This window comes from Carassius auratus, chromosome 1 (genome assembly GCF_003368295.1).
Source record: "Carassius auratus strain Wakin chromosome 1, ASM336829v1, whole genome shotgun sequence".
Classification (NCBI taxonomy): Eukaryota; Metazoa; Chordata; class Actinopteri; order Cypriniformes; family Cyprinidae; genus Carassius; species Carassius auratus.
Window position 1 is genome coordinate 19689525 of NC_039243.1, and position 18845 is coordinate 19708369.

The 18845-nt window shown below is 36.3% G+C and overlaps 1 protein-coding gene across 21 annotated transcripts in view; it reads left to right on the forward strand.

The window, feature by feature from the left end:
• The window catches only part of LOC113098762 (muscleblind-like protein 2a), an 87812-nt gene extending 70269 nt beyond the window's left edge, over positions 1-17543 (forward strand). For 5 of the 21 annotated variants that reach the window (XM_026263845.1, XM_026263949.1, XM_026263912.1 and 2 more), the window contains exons 3-9: positions 81-245; positions 745-969; positions 1959-2213; positions 7234-7287; positions 7639-7795; positions 9233-9268; positions 16331-17543. In XM_026263845.1, the coding sequence (XP_026119630.1) occupies positions 81-245; positions 745-969; positions 1959-2213; positions 7234-7287; positions 7639-7795; positions 9233-9268; positions 16331-16455 (1017 nt within the window). In that variant the 3' untranslated portion in view covers positions 16456-17543. Of the gene's footprint in view, positions 1-80; positions 246-744; positions 970-1958; positions 2214-7233; positions 7288-7638; positions 7796-9232; positions 9269-10684; positions 10780-16330 lie in introns of all 21 variants that reach the window. The other 16 variants (XM_026264390.1, XM_026264133.1, XM_026264315.1 and 13 more) reach the window with 16 other exon arrangements.
• The last annotated feature ends 1302 nt before the right edge of the window (positions 17544-18845 follow it).

An 18845-nucleotide genomic window follows, 5' to 3' on the forward strand; every position in this document is an offset into this window, starting at 1 on the left:
TTACCAGAATAGTTCATTTCTGTCCAAGAGAAACAATTGAGATACTTACATGATGTCATTTGTGATCTCTCTTGCCATAGGGTCGGTGTACGAGAGAGAACTGTAAGTACCTTCACCCACCAGCGCATCTGAAGACGCAGCTGGAAATCAATGGACGCAACAATCTCATCCAGCAGAAGACTGCAGCAGCGATGCTGGCGCAGCAGATGCAGTTCATGATCCCTGGCACCACCATGCAACCAGTGGTAAGAACCGTCTACTCGTCGTCGCTCTATCTAACTGCATATTAACTTTAATTAAATAGTTCACCAAGAAACAAAAATGTGCTGAAAATGTACTCTCAGGTGATCCAAGCGATAGATAAGTTTGTTTCTTCATCAGAACTGATTTGGAGAAATGTAGCATTACATCAGTCGCTTACCAATGGAGTCTCTGCAGTGAATGGGTGCCGTCAGAATGAGAGTCCAAACAGATGATAAAACATCACAATAATCCACAAGTAATTCACACGAATCCAGTCCATTAATTAACATCTTGTGAAGCCAAAAGCTGCAAGTTTGTAAGAAACAAATCCACAATTAAGATGTTTTTAACTTCAAACTGTTTCTTCCGGCTAAATGCAAGTCCATAATCCAAAACAATTTGATGAAGAAACAAATACATCTACATCTTGGATGGCCTGGGAGTGAGTACATTTGCAGCAAATCTTAATTTTTAGGTGAACTATTCCTTTTATTGGAATAGTTTCTTATGTCGTCTTCTTCACAGCCTACATTTCCTGTCAGCCAAGGTCTGGGCTCAAACCCTGGACTAAGTTACGCTCCGTATCTGACTCCCATGAGCCATGGCATGGGTTTGGTCCCCACAGAGATGCTTCCCAGCACCCCTGTAATCGTCCCCGGCAGCCCGCCAGTCAGTGTGCAGAGCTCGTCCTCCACACAGAAACTACTGCGCACAGACAAGCTTGAGGTAATGCGTCACACAGAAACATTATGAGGCCATCTTTTCAATCGTCTTGAGACAAACCACATCATTTCTAAACCACAGATTTGCAAAGCACAGTTAGAAAAATTGCAATAATTGAAATCAAGGTTATAGGTATTACAAAACATAATTTAAAGCTTAAAATGAATCTGTATAAATCTGTTCATGCTTTTAAAGCAAACTAGTTATTAATATAATAAAGAAATGATAAAGTATTTGCCTTTAGTATATTGGTTGCAAAAAGTTTTATTTTGTTAAAATAAACATGAATTTAAAAATGATGCAATGTTGTAGTTGCGGCATCTACAGTACCTGTATATGATGAAGAGATAGCAAAAGAAAGAAAAGACCAATCGTAATTCAGTATGCTAATAAAATATAAGCAAAAAAGGCCAATCATGTATATAAAGAAAGGATGAAAGTATGAACGATCATAATTTGGTGAGCAATCATAATTCAGCATGCAATTAAATGCGATAAATAATCAGTATGTAAATAATGGCATTATCAGTCGGTTAGATTCTCAACATAGAAAACTTGTACAAAGGCAAGGTCACAGAGAGATTTATTGAAGTATATTTAAAATGTATGGAAACTGAAGACAGAGCTGTATTAATTGGAAAGGATAGACAGAAGTGTGTAGCGCTATGTAGTGCTACCTTGCAAGAAAATGATAAGTGTGGTTGAAACAATAACAGTTGAAGGTTGTTTGTGTGCGAGTTTGTGTCACTAAATGTGCGATCACTTAGCAACTGACTGATGTCTTTGATAATAAGAGGCTCTGTTCCTCTGTGTCCCTCTCACACTGGGAAGCTGTCGCTGCCTTTGTTAATATTCAGTTTATTTACGTACCTGTGCTCAAACATGAAAGCTTTGAAACTTGAATGACTCACGTCTCTGTTTGCACATTTCTGTTGTGTTCCCTGTTTGTTTTGTCTGCGTGTTCGTTTGCACCTGCGAACGTCCGCGACCAGGTGTGTCGTGAGTTTCAGAGGGGCAACTGTGCACGTGGGGAGACGGACTGCCGCTTCGCCCATCCCAGCGACAGCCCCATGATTGACACGAGCGACAACACGGTCACCGTGTGCATGGACTACATCAAGAGCCGCTGCTCACGCGAGAAGTGCAAGTATTTCCACCCTCCGGCGCACCTGCAGGCCAAGATCAAAGCAGCCCAGCACCAGGCCAACCAGACTGCTGTCGCAGCGCAGGCCGCCGCTGCAGCCATGGTGAGCTAATCATGCACAATTGATTTTGAAAATACATGCACACAGTTCTACGTTTCTAAAGAGTCATGTTGTACAAAACATTAAAGACTGTTAAACTTTTTAAATTACACCACCATGCTTCACCAGCTGCGTTTAATTTAATTTACCGCATTGTCACAACACATTGAATCGTAACTAAGGCAGTGCTTAGAATTGTGAAATCGTTTTCAGTTCTGTGCGAGATAAAAAATCAATTGACAACACGTTGAAACGTGCCCGCGGAGTTGCAATTGAGATATCTGATGATGTTAAGCACATTAAATGTGGAGCACTGCTTTATTATTATATAGCCATGACCCATCTCTAGAATCTGGGCGGGGCTGCATGCCAAATCTGTGTCGACTCCCTTATCTCGTCCCCGGGGGATTTTAGTCCTATTAAGCAGGGTGAGTAAAGAGAGAGAGACAAAGAGACGAGCTGCTTGAAAAGACAGCAGTGTGATAAAAATCACTCCCCCTTCTTATCCATCTAGTTTTATACTGATGCCATCATTATTAGGAATAGGATATTAATGTAATAAGCGCGATGGCTTAAAAGCTTTTTTGCTCACACCCTTGACTGCACAAGTTCACAGGGTGGCTTATTTACCCATTTCTCTGCCCAATGGGACGCCTACTCTCCTCTGATCAGTCAAGATTAAATTAAGGAGATGAAGGGCATATTCATGCCAAACTGACATGAATGCACAGGTTCATCTATTATCTAAGCGAAACTGTATGTTGGGCCGAATTCCAGGCTGCTCTTGTTCGTCAGTTCTAACTTGTGTCTACGTTGCAAGCAAACGATGCAATGCAATAGAAAAACAAACTGAGTTTGTGCTATGCTATAAGCAAGGTATGTCAAGTTTTGTTGCATCTTGCAATTTGTATGGGTTTGATTAAGTATTGTGCCATGTGCAATCTCTGCTTGCAATTTTGTTGCATTATTCACTTGCAGCCTAGACCGCAATGTAGGTTTTTTTTTTTTTTTCTGATCAACTTTTTATTTTTATTTTTTTACATATAACAAATAACATAAAATCCATTCTGGATAAAATGCAAAAACAACGTTAACAGACATATAATCAATTTACATATTAAAATAAGAGAAAAAAATATATATATTTTATGTAACCCAGTATTAAAAAAACAACAACAAAAAAAACCTTGCCACACATCAATAGTACTAGGTTTGGCCTTATTAATGCGTGCCGTTGTACATTCACAGCCCACTACATCAACTTGGCTTAACTATGTAATCAGTTTGTAGTGAAGAGGATAAAACAAAGTTTACTTGCAATGTAGCTTTTTGTCTACAACTGCAAGTGATGCTAAGAGATTGACACATCATCATGCACAAATGAATAAAGAATTTTGTTGCATTTTGCACTCACAAAGTATATTGTATATTGTTGCATCACAATCTCTGCATGCATGCAGTTTTGTTGCATCACTTGCTTGCAGCCTACACAGTCCTTATTTAGGATGGGAGCAATCTAGGTTTTTTCTATACTGCATGCAGGCAATGTGAAAAAAATAATTGCAGCAAATGAGTTTGCAATGTAACTTTGTTGGTTGCAATAGGAGCAACTTGTGGCTTACAGTTTATGAGCAAGGTCTACACTAGCCATGCATCACAACAAAACTAGACTGCCTCTGTGTTAATCAGCAAAACTGTCCACATTGCAAGTGGTGTGATGCAAAAAAACTTGATATTGCATGCTCGCAGATAGTTTTGTTTTATATAACAGGACTGTACTTGTTTTGCTTACACTGCTTACAAGGAATGTGGTGCAACAACACTAGATTACTTCAATTATAATAAACAGAAGAGAGTGATGAGATGCAAGAAAAACCTGCAAGCTAGTGGTATAGATAGCTTTGTTAATTATAATAAAAGTAATCCAATTTTGTTGCAGTGCACTGCTTTATAGCATGGTTGCATTGTAGTGCAGCTTTTTGGATTATAATGAGAGTAATATAGGTTTTTCTACATTGCACACAAAGCAATGTGCTTGCAAGAAAACTTGATTTCTCCTATTAAAATTAATAAAGCTGCAAGCTGGTGATGATATGCGACGTGTTATACCTGGTTGCATTGCATCCCTCGATTGTGGTGTACACAGTAATTGATTTTAATGAGCAATTTAGATTTATTTGCACTGCTACGAGCAAAACAGCATAAGACAATGTTTTGCTCTTTCTGAAGCTGTCTGCACTGAAAGCAACACACTGCATGTGACAAAGCTCAATACTGTGTCCAAGCACTGTAGACAGCTTTGATTATAATGAAAGAGAATACTTTTTTAACATTGCAAGCAATGCAGAAAAACTTGATTGCTCCTGTTATTATCAATTAAATACTTTGCAATTTCACCATGTGACACAAATGCGAAAAGTGTAAATTTGCCATTTATAATGGGAACAATATAATTTCCTTTGTAAGAACATAGTTTGGTCCTGCAAACTTACATTTCAACGCAACACATCCACAACACAGTTTTAAATAGGAACGATCTTGTTTTCTTGCACTGCAGTGCTCATTTCATTGATTGATTATAATGGTATGGATATAGTTTGGTCGCGTCGCTTGCGTTGACACAGTAGTCACTTTCCCGCTTCCACATCTCACGCTGGTGTGGTTTTAGTTTGCTGCCTTTGCTGTCATGGCACTCACATGCTTGGCCTCATTCGTTTTGCTGTTTACTCCATTTTTGCTTTTGCTCTGAACCTTTTGTCTTTTCCCCACTGTGGCGTCTGGGTCACAGGGTGACGTGAGGACAGTATCCTCTCACCAGCCATAACAATAAAACAAGAGTGAAAATAAAGTCCCAGGTTTCCCGAGCATACAGCGACCTGAGATAAACCATCAGTCCTTTCCGTGATTATTATGTAATGTACATAAAAGCAGATTTTTTTCTAGGGTTCAAACCGAACCACTTACTGTAGGGATGCTGAAGCAACCGATCCCTGCCCTCGACCCCAGAGAAAGGGTTTAAAAGTCTGAAAGATACATTTATGGCTTCTTCATTTTCTTGTCTTTTAATTACTCTTTGTTTTTTTGTTTTGATTTTTTCCTTCAGTGGACGATTATGTAATTCTGTATGATAAATCCCTGTGGGTGGCATATTTATTTTAATGGATCTCTACATTGGCGGAGGGGAGCAAATTATTTAACTCTTGGTTACAGGAATACCTTCAACATGCACAATTAATGTGCATCTTATTCTGATGTTTATTAAATTACTCACAAGCTCTGTTCCTAAACCTAGGGATCTTTCTTCCTAGACAGCACTAGACTCTTGTCTGTCATAAACATGATGCAAAGGCCGTTTTCAAAAGATTTGTGCATTATTATGATGCTTTCCAAGATATCTTGTTTTGAGTCAAATTCATGCAGCAAGTATCCTGCAGGGAGAATTTAATCCAAGAATGTAAGCAACAAACTCGAAAAGAGGAATAACATTTTAATGCAGAAAGTATCACTAAAATAAAATACTTCAAATTTACAATTTTACCCATTATTTGTGTGGTGCTGTATATTTTTACATATTTACTATACATGAAAAGTCAGACTATATTGCAATTAATGGTTGTGATTGCACATGTGAAGTTTTCCAAATCAGTCACTTGCTTTAGAAAGTAGCAGCCTATGGAGACAGCAGTGCAGCTCAATGGGTTTTGGAACAGAGCTTCAAGAGAGTCTAGAAGTAAATGTTTTCCTGTCAATGAAGTGTTCCACTTTCTTTAAATGATGTATTATCTTTCCCTCGTACAACCCTTTAGCTGTAATCTGTGACTTTAAAAAACAAAACAAAATTTAAGTTCTTTTCTTTGTGTGTGGCTATTCTGATTTAAGTCATTTCTGCATGGCCCTCTGCATCATCTCATTCCATTGCGATCTTTTAATTACTACCAGTTTGCATGACATATTAATAGTGAGGAATATTGCAGTGTGCAATGTTAGTTGCTTAATAATATATAAATACAAAAAGAAATTAAATTGGCATATGAAAATAACTTGATGCTTAAAAAAAAAAAAAAAGTCCAACACCAGTAATGTAAAAGAACATATACTGGACGTTCTCAAATATAAGAATAAACAGAGCTCCACATTCTGTGATCACTCTCATCAGTAGTTTTCTTTTGGTTCTGTGAACTTTACGATTTACATGTAGAGAGACATTTTAATCTGAAATTTGGTTAAAAATTACAACATATTGTGACAGAAATGAAAGTCCAGGAAAGCGTTCCAGTGTCCTTTTATTTTATTTTTGCTAAGTGGTGGTAAATGTCATAGCAGTTTCACTGTGCATGTTAAAATCACTCAATGAGCGTAAAAAATTGTGATTTGCATTGACAGAAACACAATGCACGGGCTGGTGAAATTAGCCCACTTGGCCCGTGCAGTTTGTACCCAATTCCAGTGTTAATTAGTGTTCAATAGATGTCGTGCTGTCAGGCAAACTTAATGTAGCATCAATATCGACCGAACGAAGCTGTTAAAGAAGCCATGCGATGTTGACAGCAAAGAAATGCCTACCTGACATTCTGCCATCATTAGATTCAGTTCGCCACTCACACTTGAAACCCTCTGATATTGGATATCGGGTCCGTGTGTTTTAGTCGTTTTCGGGAGCTTTCATAACACTAATATCTACAATCCCATTAGCGTGTTTGACACTTGATTGGTAAATGGTGAGAATCTTGATTTCTGATGCTTTAACACCGGTATTGTAGATGCTTTTTGCTTTCGTACTAATTCAGAACATAGCGAAATGTTTCTTTGAAACAAGTTTTTTTGTTTATGTGCATGCATATTGTTTTGTATGTGGGTATACTGCATTCAGATTATTTTTGTTTTTGTTTTTTTTTCCTTCTCACCTATTCCACAATGCAATGCTGTCCCCATGATGCACCTCTGCTTGCTGTTACCTGTATGTTAATACGCTTGAATCCCATTGGCCCACTGCCATCATGTGCTCGCTGCCTGCTATTAAAAGACTCAGTCGACTGCCAAAGCAATGAAGCGACCCCTCGAGGCATCTGTAGATCTGGTACTATGACCTTTCACCTTTTGCTTTGCATGTAGCTTTTTAATGTACTGTAGCGACTCACAGAATTTTTAATTTGGCTTCTTTGTTTTGATAGAACGAGTTAAAGTCACCAAATACATTGTAGAAATAACCATCAGTCAATTTTGAAGAATGAATGTTGTGTGTCGTCTTTCAAAGTAAAGTAGCTTAATTGAAGCCTAGTGTCTTGCTAAAGTATCTAGTGACGGTTGTCGTCATCCTTGTGTAAAACGGAGCGAAGCAGCTTCGAGTCAACATGTGCATTGATATTATAAGTCGTCTATGTTTGAGAACCTCATTTATTTAACCCATGCATGTTTTTTCCACGCTCAGGCGTTTCCCCATGGAGTCCTGCAGCCCCTACCAAAGAGACCAGCACTAGAAAAGAGTAACGGGGCCAGTACGCTCTTCAACCCCAGTGTCTTGCACTACCAACAGGCTTTGGCCAACGCACAGCTTCAGCAGCACACCGCTGCGTTCTTTCCCACAGGTAAGAGCAAACACACACGTACAAACCCTTGCACACACATCGCCCACACTGCTTTGTATTAATCTCTGGGTCACCCTCTAAATTTGACACCCTCTTACTTTTCTCCAAAGCTCAGCTTAACATCATAACTGAGTCCCTTTTGCATGCAGTGCTTGCACACAGAATACTAATGCATTATATTTTTAATAGGTAAAATACAGACACGTTATTTCAGGAGCACTGCTGATTTGAATTTCTACAGGATATTTTGATCTTAAAGTGATATCAGACCAAAGATTAAATTAGAAAATTCAGTGCTTCAGTGGTTTTGATCTGTTCACTGTCATATATATCTGACTCCCACAAAACAAAATGCTTATATATACATATAAAAATGTTTTATTGCAATTGTAGTGTACTAAAACTAAAAGTAAAGCAAAAAAAAAAAAAAAAAGGAAATTAACCGAGATAAAATATCAAACAAATTCTTAAAGCTGGTGGCAGATTTATGACAATTTATGACAGATGATATTTCCTATTGACACACTACAGCAAAAGATAGAAAAAAATGACTTAAAAAAAAAAATTGTTTTGTGAAAATACTAATGCCCTAAGACTTTTGAACAGTACTGTGCGTTCGTGCATGCGTGTATGTGTGTGTGTATATGTGTGTGTGTGTGTTTATACAGAGAGAGAGCGCGAGCTTTTTATGTGTTTATTACTATAAAAATACTGCAGTAGGTATGCCTACAGGTATGCCTATTGTAATTGTTATTATAATATTATGTGTAATCAAAATATGAAAATATCATTCGATTCATTGACTTAATAGCCAACAGGTGCATCAATCACAGTGCATTGCAGTAAACAATATCCATATATATTCCACCTACTATCACTCTGTACCTGTAGGCATACCTACTGCAGTATTTTATAACAACAAACTTAGAAAAAGCTCTCTCTATACGTTGGTTTCCAGCTGTCTAATCCCTTGTAGGTGTATTTGTCATCACACACCCACATGGTGGTTGTATTTCCTTTTAGCTGTCCTCTTGTGCCCCATTCCTCCCTCTTCTTCAGCTCTGGCTCTTTTGTAACAGCACTATGTCTATTTTAACCGTAGGAGTGGCCGTTGGCTCACTGCATGTCTCTCTCTCTCTGTGTGTGTGTGTGTGTGTGTGTGTGTGTGTGGTTTGTAGCCTCCTCTGCCCTGTTGTCCTCTTCTCCTACACTGTTTCCCTGCTCTCTCATTTCACAACCTTGCGAATATTGATCCAGTTTATCTTCCTGGAATATGCTGAATTTTTAACCAGAATGACGACACGGTGGAGCGAGCGATCTATAATGACAAGCTTAATTGGATTTGTATGGCATGCTGAATTCTGAATCTCTGGCTCTGTGTCTAATATGTTTTTCTTCCCTATTAACCTCTCTCCACTCTTCACTGCATGGTCACAGGGTCAGTTCTGTGCATGGCTCCTGCTAGCAGCATTGGTAGGTTCCTCCTCTTCCTGTCTGTCTGTCTGTTTTCCTCACCTCATGTAGAGATGTAGTCGCTCTTACAGGTGATTTGAAGCTCAGTAGACTATGACTTTCATGTCACACAAACGATCGGGTCGAATTAGCACCTGTTGATGGAATCTGATCCATAACATGCAGCTGTTTTCTGCTTTTTTATGCTTCTATTCATCTGCAAGAGCACTTGTTTGAAATATTCTCATTTCTCTTTCTAAGGTTTCGCAATTTACAGTATTTTTAAATCATCATTATTTTTAGTGGTATTTAATATTATAATTTAATATATCCATTTTCTTCTTTATATATATATATATATATATATATATATATAATTTTTTTTTTTTTTTTTTTATTAGGAGTAGCACTTATTATAGGAATTCATATCCAATCTATTTTAAATGATTTCAGTTTTTGATTTGGTTTTAACGGTGGCTATTATTATTATTATCATCATAGGAATTATATGTTTTATATATTTAGATTTATTTTAAATGATTTCTGATTCTATTTTTAGTTTCTTTTATATATATATATATATATATATATATATAATATATAATTATGAATCATTAACAGTGGATTTTATTATTGTTTCTATTATTATTAATATTAAATTTCATGTTTATTAATATTAATCATTTAAAATTTTTACATTGGCCTTCTAAAGTTTATTTTTTGTTTATTTATAAATTATGAATTCATATATAATAATAATTTGACACCTTTTTTTTTTTTTTTTTACAGTGGCTAGTGTGTTATTATTATTAGTAGTATTTTAAATGACCATCTTCATCAATTCATTGTTTTAAAACTGCCATTTAAACAGTTATTTAAACAGTATTTGTGTGATCCTAGCAAACAGGTTTTTAATATCAGGCATTGTCTTGTTTTGTGTAATATTGATTGGTCAATTTAATCAGTTTGCTAGAGAAATAGCCCACTCGATCATAAATGACCACACAAATGGCCATTCTGTGCAGTTTGCCGTAGATCATAGGATCAGTACTGGAAGTCTCTCCCGATCCGAGCGTGGTGGGCTAACAGCATGTGTAAATCTATCACCCGCACTAACCACTCATGTCTTCTCTGGGTACAACTGATTATGGTGATGAATTTCCTTGAGGTGATTATAATCAGCCTTTTTCCTCTTCTTTTTTTTTTTCTTCTTTTGTTTTGTTTCCCATGCTTCTCTCGCTTTGCATCGTGATTGCATGCCATCTGCTGGTTTAACCTAATGATGGCTCGCTGCTCTGTAATATACACCATCACTAAACAACAAAACCAAAAAACTATCTACAAAAACCCTACCAACCAATCAAACACCTGTTGCCATGGTTTCCATAATGCTCCACCTACCTGTTCATTGCTTCCATGGTTCCCCTCCTGAAAAAGTACCCATGATGTACAGTGCTACGCCTGCTACTGTCTCTGCAGCAACAACTCCTGCCACAAGTGTCCCCTACGCAACAACAGCACCAGCCAATCAGGTTTGCTCCTTTTAAAAGCTTTCTTTCATAAATCCCCGAGCTCTGAATAAGCACTTTGCTACAAATTCATTCTGCGGTCACCATGGCGATCGCAAAATCTCCCGGCAAAATTGCATTTACGCTCACGACGGTGCTTATTCAGAGCTTGCACATTGGCAAATAGTAGTTGTGTTTGTGTTGCATTATTTTCTCGTTTGGTTCTGCATGTCCTTGCTTTTATTTTGATGTCAAGATATCCTTCCTCATCTACACACAAGCTAAAAATAGGCCCATTTACACACACACACACACACACACACACAGCACTCCATTCTAGTGTGATTTCCATTAATCTGCCACTCTTTGTCTGCGTCACGGGCTTCGGGAAATCAGGGAGAAGGTGAGTTGCACTAAAAATGGCGCTGTAGGAGGAAATCTGCACCAGCAATTACAATGTTAGACTGACAGTAGCCACAGACTTGCTTATTAACTCCGTTGTGTACAAATGAACGCCATTTCATGTGTTTTTAGACCAATTCGGAGGTCAAAATGCACTCAAAATAGTTTTAAAAGTTTCGCATCTTTTATCAGTTCCCATCATGCACGCTCAGGCCACTCCCATTCTTTTGTATTGTTCGCTGGAGGGTCACATAAGGAGACTTTAAAGTCTTTCCCACTTCCGTCCTTCTTAAATGGAGCCTTCCTGTCAGTCGGTGGCTTTTCCAGTTGTTTCACAGGCCTGAATTTTCTCTGCGTTTAGGAACTGGGACGTTGAGGGTTATTTGTAGTCTTGTCAAGGGCTCTTGCCAGACAGTTTGAGACTCTTTAGCACTACCTGGCAGGAGTATGAAGTACAGCACGGTGTTAATTGAGCATAAAATACTAGTTAATGGGTTTTTTTATTTTATTTTAGAGTATCTTTATTAATCAGTTAGTTTTCTGCATAGAAATAAAAAAAAAAAAAATTATTAAAAAGAGAGCCACAAACCTTGATGTTGAACATGAATCTGTGTTTGCAGCCCGTTTTTATTTAATACGTAAAACCTAACTTGGTAAGAGTCCTCTTTTTTTATTACATTTTCGCAATTATTTTAATGTGGTTTTGAAATTTACAGTATTTTAAAATGCATTATTTATGATGATAATAATAATATATGTAAATAATGTTTCATATTTGAATAGTAATAGTCTTTTAAATTAGTTGCATTTATTGTAATTGACATAAATAGTTTAATGCTTAATTAAATGATTAAATTCATTAAAATTATTAAAATTATTATAGAAATAGTATTATTATTAATAATAATAAATTCAAAAACAGTACATTTCAGACCCCCACAAACATTATGTGGAAAAAAGTTATGATAATAAGTTAAGATTTTGTTAATAAAAATGGTTTAAGATCATATTTTATCTTATAACATTATTTTAAAATGCATTATTATTAACAATAATAATAAATAATGTCATGACATTTTTTATATCATTTAATAATCAAAAAACAACAGTATTTTAAGTATTATTTTTATTAATAATAATAATTAACACTAATATATATATATATATATATATATATATATATATATATGTACGTACATATGTATAATATTTGCATATATTATTCATTTATTATATATCATTCTGTTACCTATTATGTGTTTTATTTCAAAATAACAGGATTTTTAGGAACACACACACACACACACACACACAAAAATGATAGTGAAAAGCATCTGGGTATTAACAGGTTGCTCGGACAGCTTAGGTAATTTCAGCCAAAAATTTAATCATTTCATTTTGATGCAAGATTGCAATTTATTTTATTATACGTTATACTTTATTATTTTTTATTTATTATTTCATGTTATTCATTTATTGTAATCCCAGAAACAATTTAAGAAAATAAATATTTAAATTTAATGTTTAATGTAATGTGCAGACCTAATGCATTTCAAAATATGTTAATTAATATTTATGTAATACCTTTAACCAATGATTTATTCAAAATGACTTGAGACTCTTGATGTTTGTTCTTAGACGTAATATAATTCAAATGCATGTTTTGAGAGCTGAAGACAGAATACAGAGGCCTTTTCTCTGGTGTTTGCGTCAGTCTCAGACCCAGACAGACAAGCACCAGCGGCCGCTGAGTCATCGCTGCAGGCGCTAATCTCACACACGAGTTTAATTATGCCGAGAGAGAGAGAGAGAGAGATGGGCCCAACTGAACGCTTGCTTGACTGCTGCAGATTTGAGGTGACAACTTTAGCTTGAAGCGGATGAACGCAGGTCATGTTATAATATACTGAACTGGCACTCGAAGGCTTTTGGTTTCTGAACCGACGGGACGTCGCTGGCCTGTGCACCTCCCCGCGGGGTGTGAAGAGTTGTTTTTATACAGTCTATGGTTGAGACGCTCGTGTGGTATCTAGAGCAGCAGCGCCCTCTGCTGGACACAAACACTGAGGACTTACACTGATGTACTGCGTCTACTTATTTACAACTGCTGTCAAATCATAAGAAGCCTTTTTTACTTAATGTAGTCTTTCTGTGTTTATTTGATATTTAAAATAATGTTATGATTTAAAATAACCACGTAGCTGCAAAATATCAAACCTTTTAAATACCCCATTATTTTTTTTTGGTTTTATTTATTTTCTATAACTTGTAAAAACATCTCTTTTAATGTTGTGAAAAAAAAACGTTTTTAAAAATCTTGTTTATTCTACAGAGCTTTACAGAATTATAAGTCTTTACGTTATACAATGAATTATTTTTTTATTTATTTGTAATATATGTTTACATTATTATAATAATATTTTAAAAATATGTAATAAAAAATATATGTAAAAGATAGGCACATTTAAAATGTAACGCTTTATAAAATCTTTGTTTTATTAAGCATTATTAATTATATGTATATTATTATATTCAGATTATTTATATCATAGTTCTATTATCTACATTTGATGACATTTTCTATTGGCAAATAAATTATATAAACTAGTTTTAAAAAATTATAATAATTACATAGTCATATATAAAATAAATATTTACTCATATAAACTATTATAAGTTATATATCTTAATTCTAATATAACGACAGTTAAGTATTTTAACAGGCTAACTATGTTTGTATGTGCATACACACACACAAATAACAGCTCAATCTTATTATCAAAAGGAAGACCAATCAATGGTTTGTCAGTATTTCTGACATTGGTACTTCATTTATTTCTTATTGATTTCATTTCTTTTCCATCCACCAATAGTTTATAAAAGAAACAGCATAATGAGTTTTTCTTGGCTGTCGATATACACTTCCCCAGATTCCTGATTCAACAGGGAACATGTCAAACCAGAAAAGAAAACTGCTTGTCAAATAGTTCATGGGGTCTTTAAATGCAGCAGTCTGAAATAAATTATTCTCAACATTTAATTGTAGTAGCTGAAGCTGAATTAGATCACACACTACATCACACTGTTCTTTACACTGCCATGGTCTCATCAGTCTCTGTCTAACCTGCATGTGAACCCTCTCTGGCCTTGCTTTCCCATCATGCCGTGGTGCAGCCGGGTATCAAGCTTCCACATTGTCGCTTTGCCTCAGTGCTCTGCTCACAATGCTGACGGTGTTTCATAGAAACTTTCCACATTTTGCAGCTTGGGTGCCACACTGCTCCCTGATCATGTGCTCTTACAGTTTGGCTTGGGCTACTTCAGTCATACATTTCAAGATTTTTTTGGATCCAGGCAAAATATTAGTTAAACGAGTGCCAGCTGGGGAATTAGACCACATGTCATTAAAGCTGCAGTCGGTAACTTTTGACGCTCTAGCGGTTAATAAACAGAACTGCTTGCGTCTTGCAGAAGAACATTGTAGCCAGAACTACTTCTCTCTGTTTATGTCTATGAAGAATCACAAAGGTACTGTGTTACTCCGCCGCGGTGCCCCCGAAGCAATCTAAAATAGTCCGAATATAAACACTTATTATAGGTGCACCCTAGTGATTCAGGACAAGCCAAAAACACGGTTTGGAAAATGGATTCATGGTGTACTCGCTTATTATATACATTTTTCTACATTTTGAACACAAACAAAGTTACGGACCGCAGCTCTGATTGGTTGATTTCTTACCGGGAGTGATGGAGTTTCTGCAAATGGCAATAGGACCACTGGGAGGAGCCAGAGGAGCTTGATTTTTTTCCACAGATTATCTGTCTCATATTCTACTGTCAGGACATAATGACAGGTTTAATAAATATGTAAAAAATATTTTTTTACAAAAGTTACCTACTGCAGCTTTAAATAGTACTAAAAAAAAAAAATATATATATATATATATATATATATATACATATACACGTGTGTGTGTGTGTGTATATAATGAAATATGTTTTTGATCCTTTTTGATGGTATTTGATTATTACTTAATTACTCTGGTATTTACAACATTGAATTAAAACTTGACACTGAATGCAGATGGATGTCCGTCGGTGTAAATAATAACCCGTCGACACACAAAAAGATATTACAAAATATTGTACTGTGACCAAGTTCTCACCTTTAATAAATGGCGTTATGTAACCAGATAAAACTAATCAGAAATGATTAGTTTTGAACGTATATACAGTTAGGAATAGAGATAATGGAAAATGTGCACAGCATGCAAAGTTTCTGAATGCATATATAAATGAATCATATTAAAATTAATCAATTAAAATCATATATAAATGAAGGATGCAAAAGTTGGGTCAGTGAGTTGTTTTTTTTTTGTTTTTTTGCAAGGATGCATTAAATCGATCAAAAGATATCTAATTAAAATAAATGGTGTTTTTAAACTTTATATTCATTAAAGAATGTATCACAGTTTCCACAAAAATATGAAAATCTTTTCAAAATGTATAATGATTCATGTTTTCCTGAGCAGCAAATCAGAATGATTTCTGAAGGATCTGGCTTAATGATGCTGAAAATTCAGCTTTGCATTATAGGAACAAATTAAATTTTAAAATTCATTCAAATAAGAAAACATTTATTTGAAATAGAAGTAAGACTTCATAATATTGCTGTTTTTTGTGTATTTTGATCAAATTAGAGCAGCTTTGTTGAACAAGAGATTTTTTTTTTTTTTTTTTTACATTAAAATAATTTTAATGACCCCAACTTTTGAACGATTGTGTATAATTTTTTTTATTATGTAACAAGTATTTTTCCACATGTCCCTCAATAGAAGCATGTGAACAAGTTGCCTGTTTTTTTTTTTATCCCACCCAGCATTTGCTGCTTTTTGCACCTGAAAAAACTAAACACCAAGAACACCTTTCAGTCAAGTTTTTTTAAGTCATTACTGTACAAGGGATGAGCTCATAACCACCTCATTAACATGCATAAGCTCAGTAGTTAGCATGCACATCCCTTGCTCATGCATCGACAAAGACACAACACTGTTACACAATGCAGACGTCACACAGCGCATCAGTCAGAGTACTTGAGATCGCTTTGATTTTTAATGCACCTTTACTAATATTTGGATGCTGTTTTGTGTTTTTCCCCCCTCTGTTTGTGCAGATCATCTTGAAGTAAACCACAGAAGAGGAACGGGGTGTCAAGAAGCTGCTTTAATAAACCCACAGCAATCCCCGTGTAAATACGACCTGGCCTCCCCTTTAGAACTACAGCAACCTGCATGCTAAAGCGTGAACACAAATCACACATCATATATCTGTTATGCTTGGAAATGTGACTCAACCGGTTTCTAACACACACACACACACATACAGTATATATATAATGTACAGCACGTTTCATAGAGGCATAAGTGAGATTCATCCCAATGATCGGTCACCCGTCAGATAATGTGTATTTTTCTCATATGATTGTTTTAAATACAAATGCACAATGAGTGGGCGACGAGCTAGAAAACACACACTCAAACAGTTGCACTGTCGGAAATCGTGCTTAATAAGTGCTTGATCTCCTGCAGAGTATGTCTTAAACATCCCCATGCACCCTCTAGAAAGGGGAAAGAGGGGTTTTATTTCTTATTTTAATACACAAAAACACTGAATGTCACTCGGCGGACACAAAGAAGATTGTCTACTGGTCAGAATGCGCTCCTCTTGTTGGACTGGAGCTATCTTCGGAAATGATTAGAGAAGATATTATTCCCAACCCTTCATCCCCAGCGGCCAAAGAAAGGTTTACGACGACACAAAGCGCGTAACGGTTGAAAACCAGCGTCGGAAGTGCGAATGTGGCAAACCCGGTGCCATGCAATCACTTTTCTGTCTGCGTCTCTGCTAAAGGACTGTGTTTTACTCCTTTCTTTTTTTGTTTTTAAATGGACACTGAATGATTTTGATGTGCCTGTGGAAACACCGGTCATCAGGGAGTCGACTCTGGCTTCTATCCCGTGCCAAGGGCTTACATTAAACTGGAGAGCTGCTGTAAACACACTCGTACATGAGATGGACTTCTCCAGATTGTCTGGGGCCTGTTTGTAGTCCCACTCACACAGAAATGACGATGACGAGGGGGAAATGTTGCAGTAGACGATCTTTGACACGTTGTGAACGGAGGGTGCTGTGCTCTCGCCGATAATCCTGTTTTATTTGATAAACAGTAGAAGTGCCTAAAAAAAAATATTTTACACAGCAAGCATCTTAAGAAGATGATTTTATGTGGGGTTGGGGGTTATAAAACCATTCAAAGCAAAGCTCCCGAAAGATTTCGGACAGAAAGAGACAAAAAAAAAAAAAAAAAAAACATGTAGTTGAATGCATTTCATGCACATCATGGTCTGTTTCATCACACAATATCGTTGTTGCTAGAAATTGGAGCGAGATGGCATAGGCAGAAGGTTTGTTTTGTTGTACGATGTTAGCTTTTATGCTTTCTTGGAGTAGTTGACATTGGAAAAACGTAGGTAACTTCGAGCTAAATGTCTGTAACACGCATGACGTTTGAGTTTGGTAAAGATTGTCATTGCGGTGTGTTCTTAACTAGTAATGTTGAGTCTGAGGACTGTCTTCTGTTAAAGAAATAGTTCTCTCAAAAACAAAAATATATGCTGATAATGTACTCACCCTCAGACCATCCAAAATGTAGATGAGTTTCCTCATTGGGACAGATTTGGAGAAATGTAGCATTTCATCACTTGCTCACCAATGGATCCTCTGCAGTGAATGGGTGCCGTCAGAAGAAGAGTCCAAACAGCTGATAAAAACATCACAACAGTAATCCACATGACTCCAGTCCATCTATTAACATCTTGTGAAGCCAAAAGCTCTGTGTTTGTAGGATACAGATCCATTATTAATGTGTTTTAGACTTTAAAACTGTTGCTTCTGGCTAAAATGTTAGTCCTCTATCCATAATAACACTTTCTCCAGTGAAAAAGTCATCTGGTCTGAAACAGGAGAGAAATATGCACAGATCAAGCACCGTTTGCAAGCCAAAACAGCTCTAAACAAAAATGTGAGTGGATTTTGATGTAAGAGGGGATGGACTTTTTGGACTTTTTCACTGGAGAAGGCTTTTCTGGGTTTGTTTCTTAAAAACAAGCATATTTTGGCTTCACTAGACATTAATTTTTGGGCTGGAGTCATTTGAATTACTGTTGTGATGTTTTTAATCAGCTGTTTTGACTCTCATTCTGACGGCACCCATTCACTGCAGAGGCTTCATTAGTGAGCAAGTGATGCAGTGCTAAATTTCTCCAAATCTGTGAGTATATTTTCAGTTAATTTTAATTTTTTGAGGTGAACTACTACTTTAACAATGTGTTTCTCATTCTCGTACTATAACAAAACATTTAACAACATCATTTAGTTTTATTTAGGTAGTGTTTTACCTGGAATAGTGCACACAGCCTTCTTTTCCTCCCTGATCTGAGATGGGTGAAGCGTGTGTATGCGCATGCCTGAATGCATGTTGGAGTGTGTTATTGATCCAGCCAGAACCATCATGTATTTTCATGGTGCTAGATTAACACAGACAATCCACAAAGAGACGTTTGGGTTTGCAGGAATATGGCACTGGTCTTAGAATTTTTATTTACTTGTTTTTTTTTTTTTTGATCGCA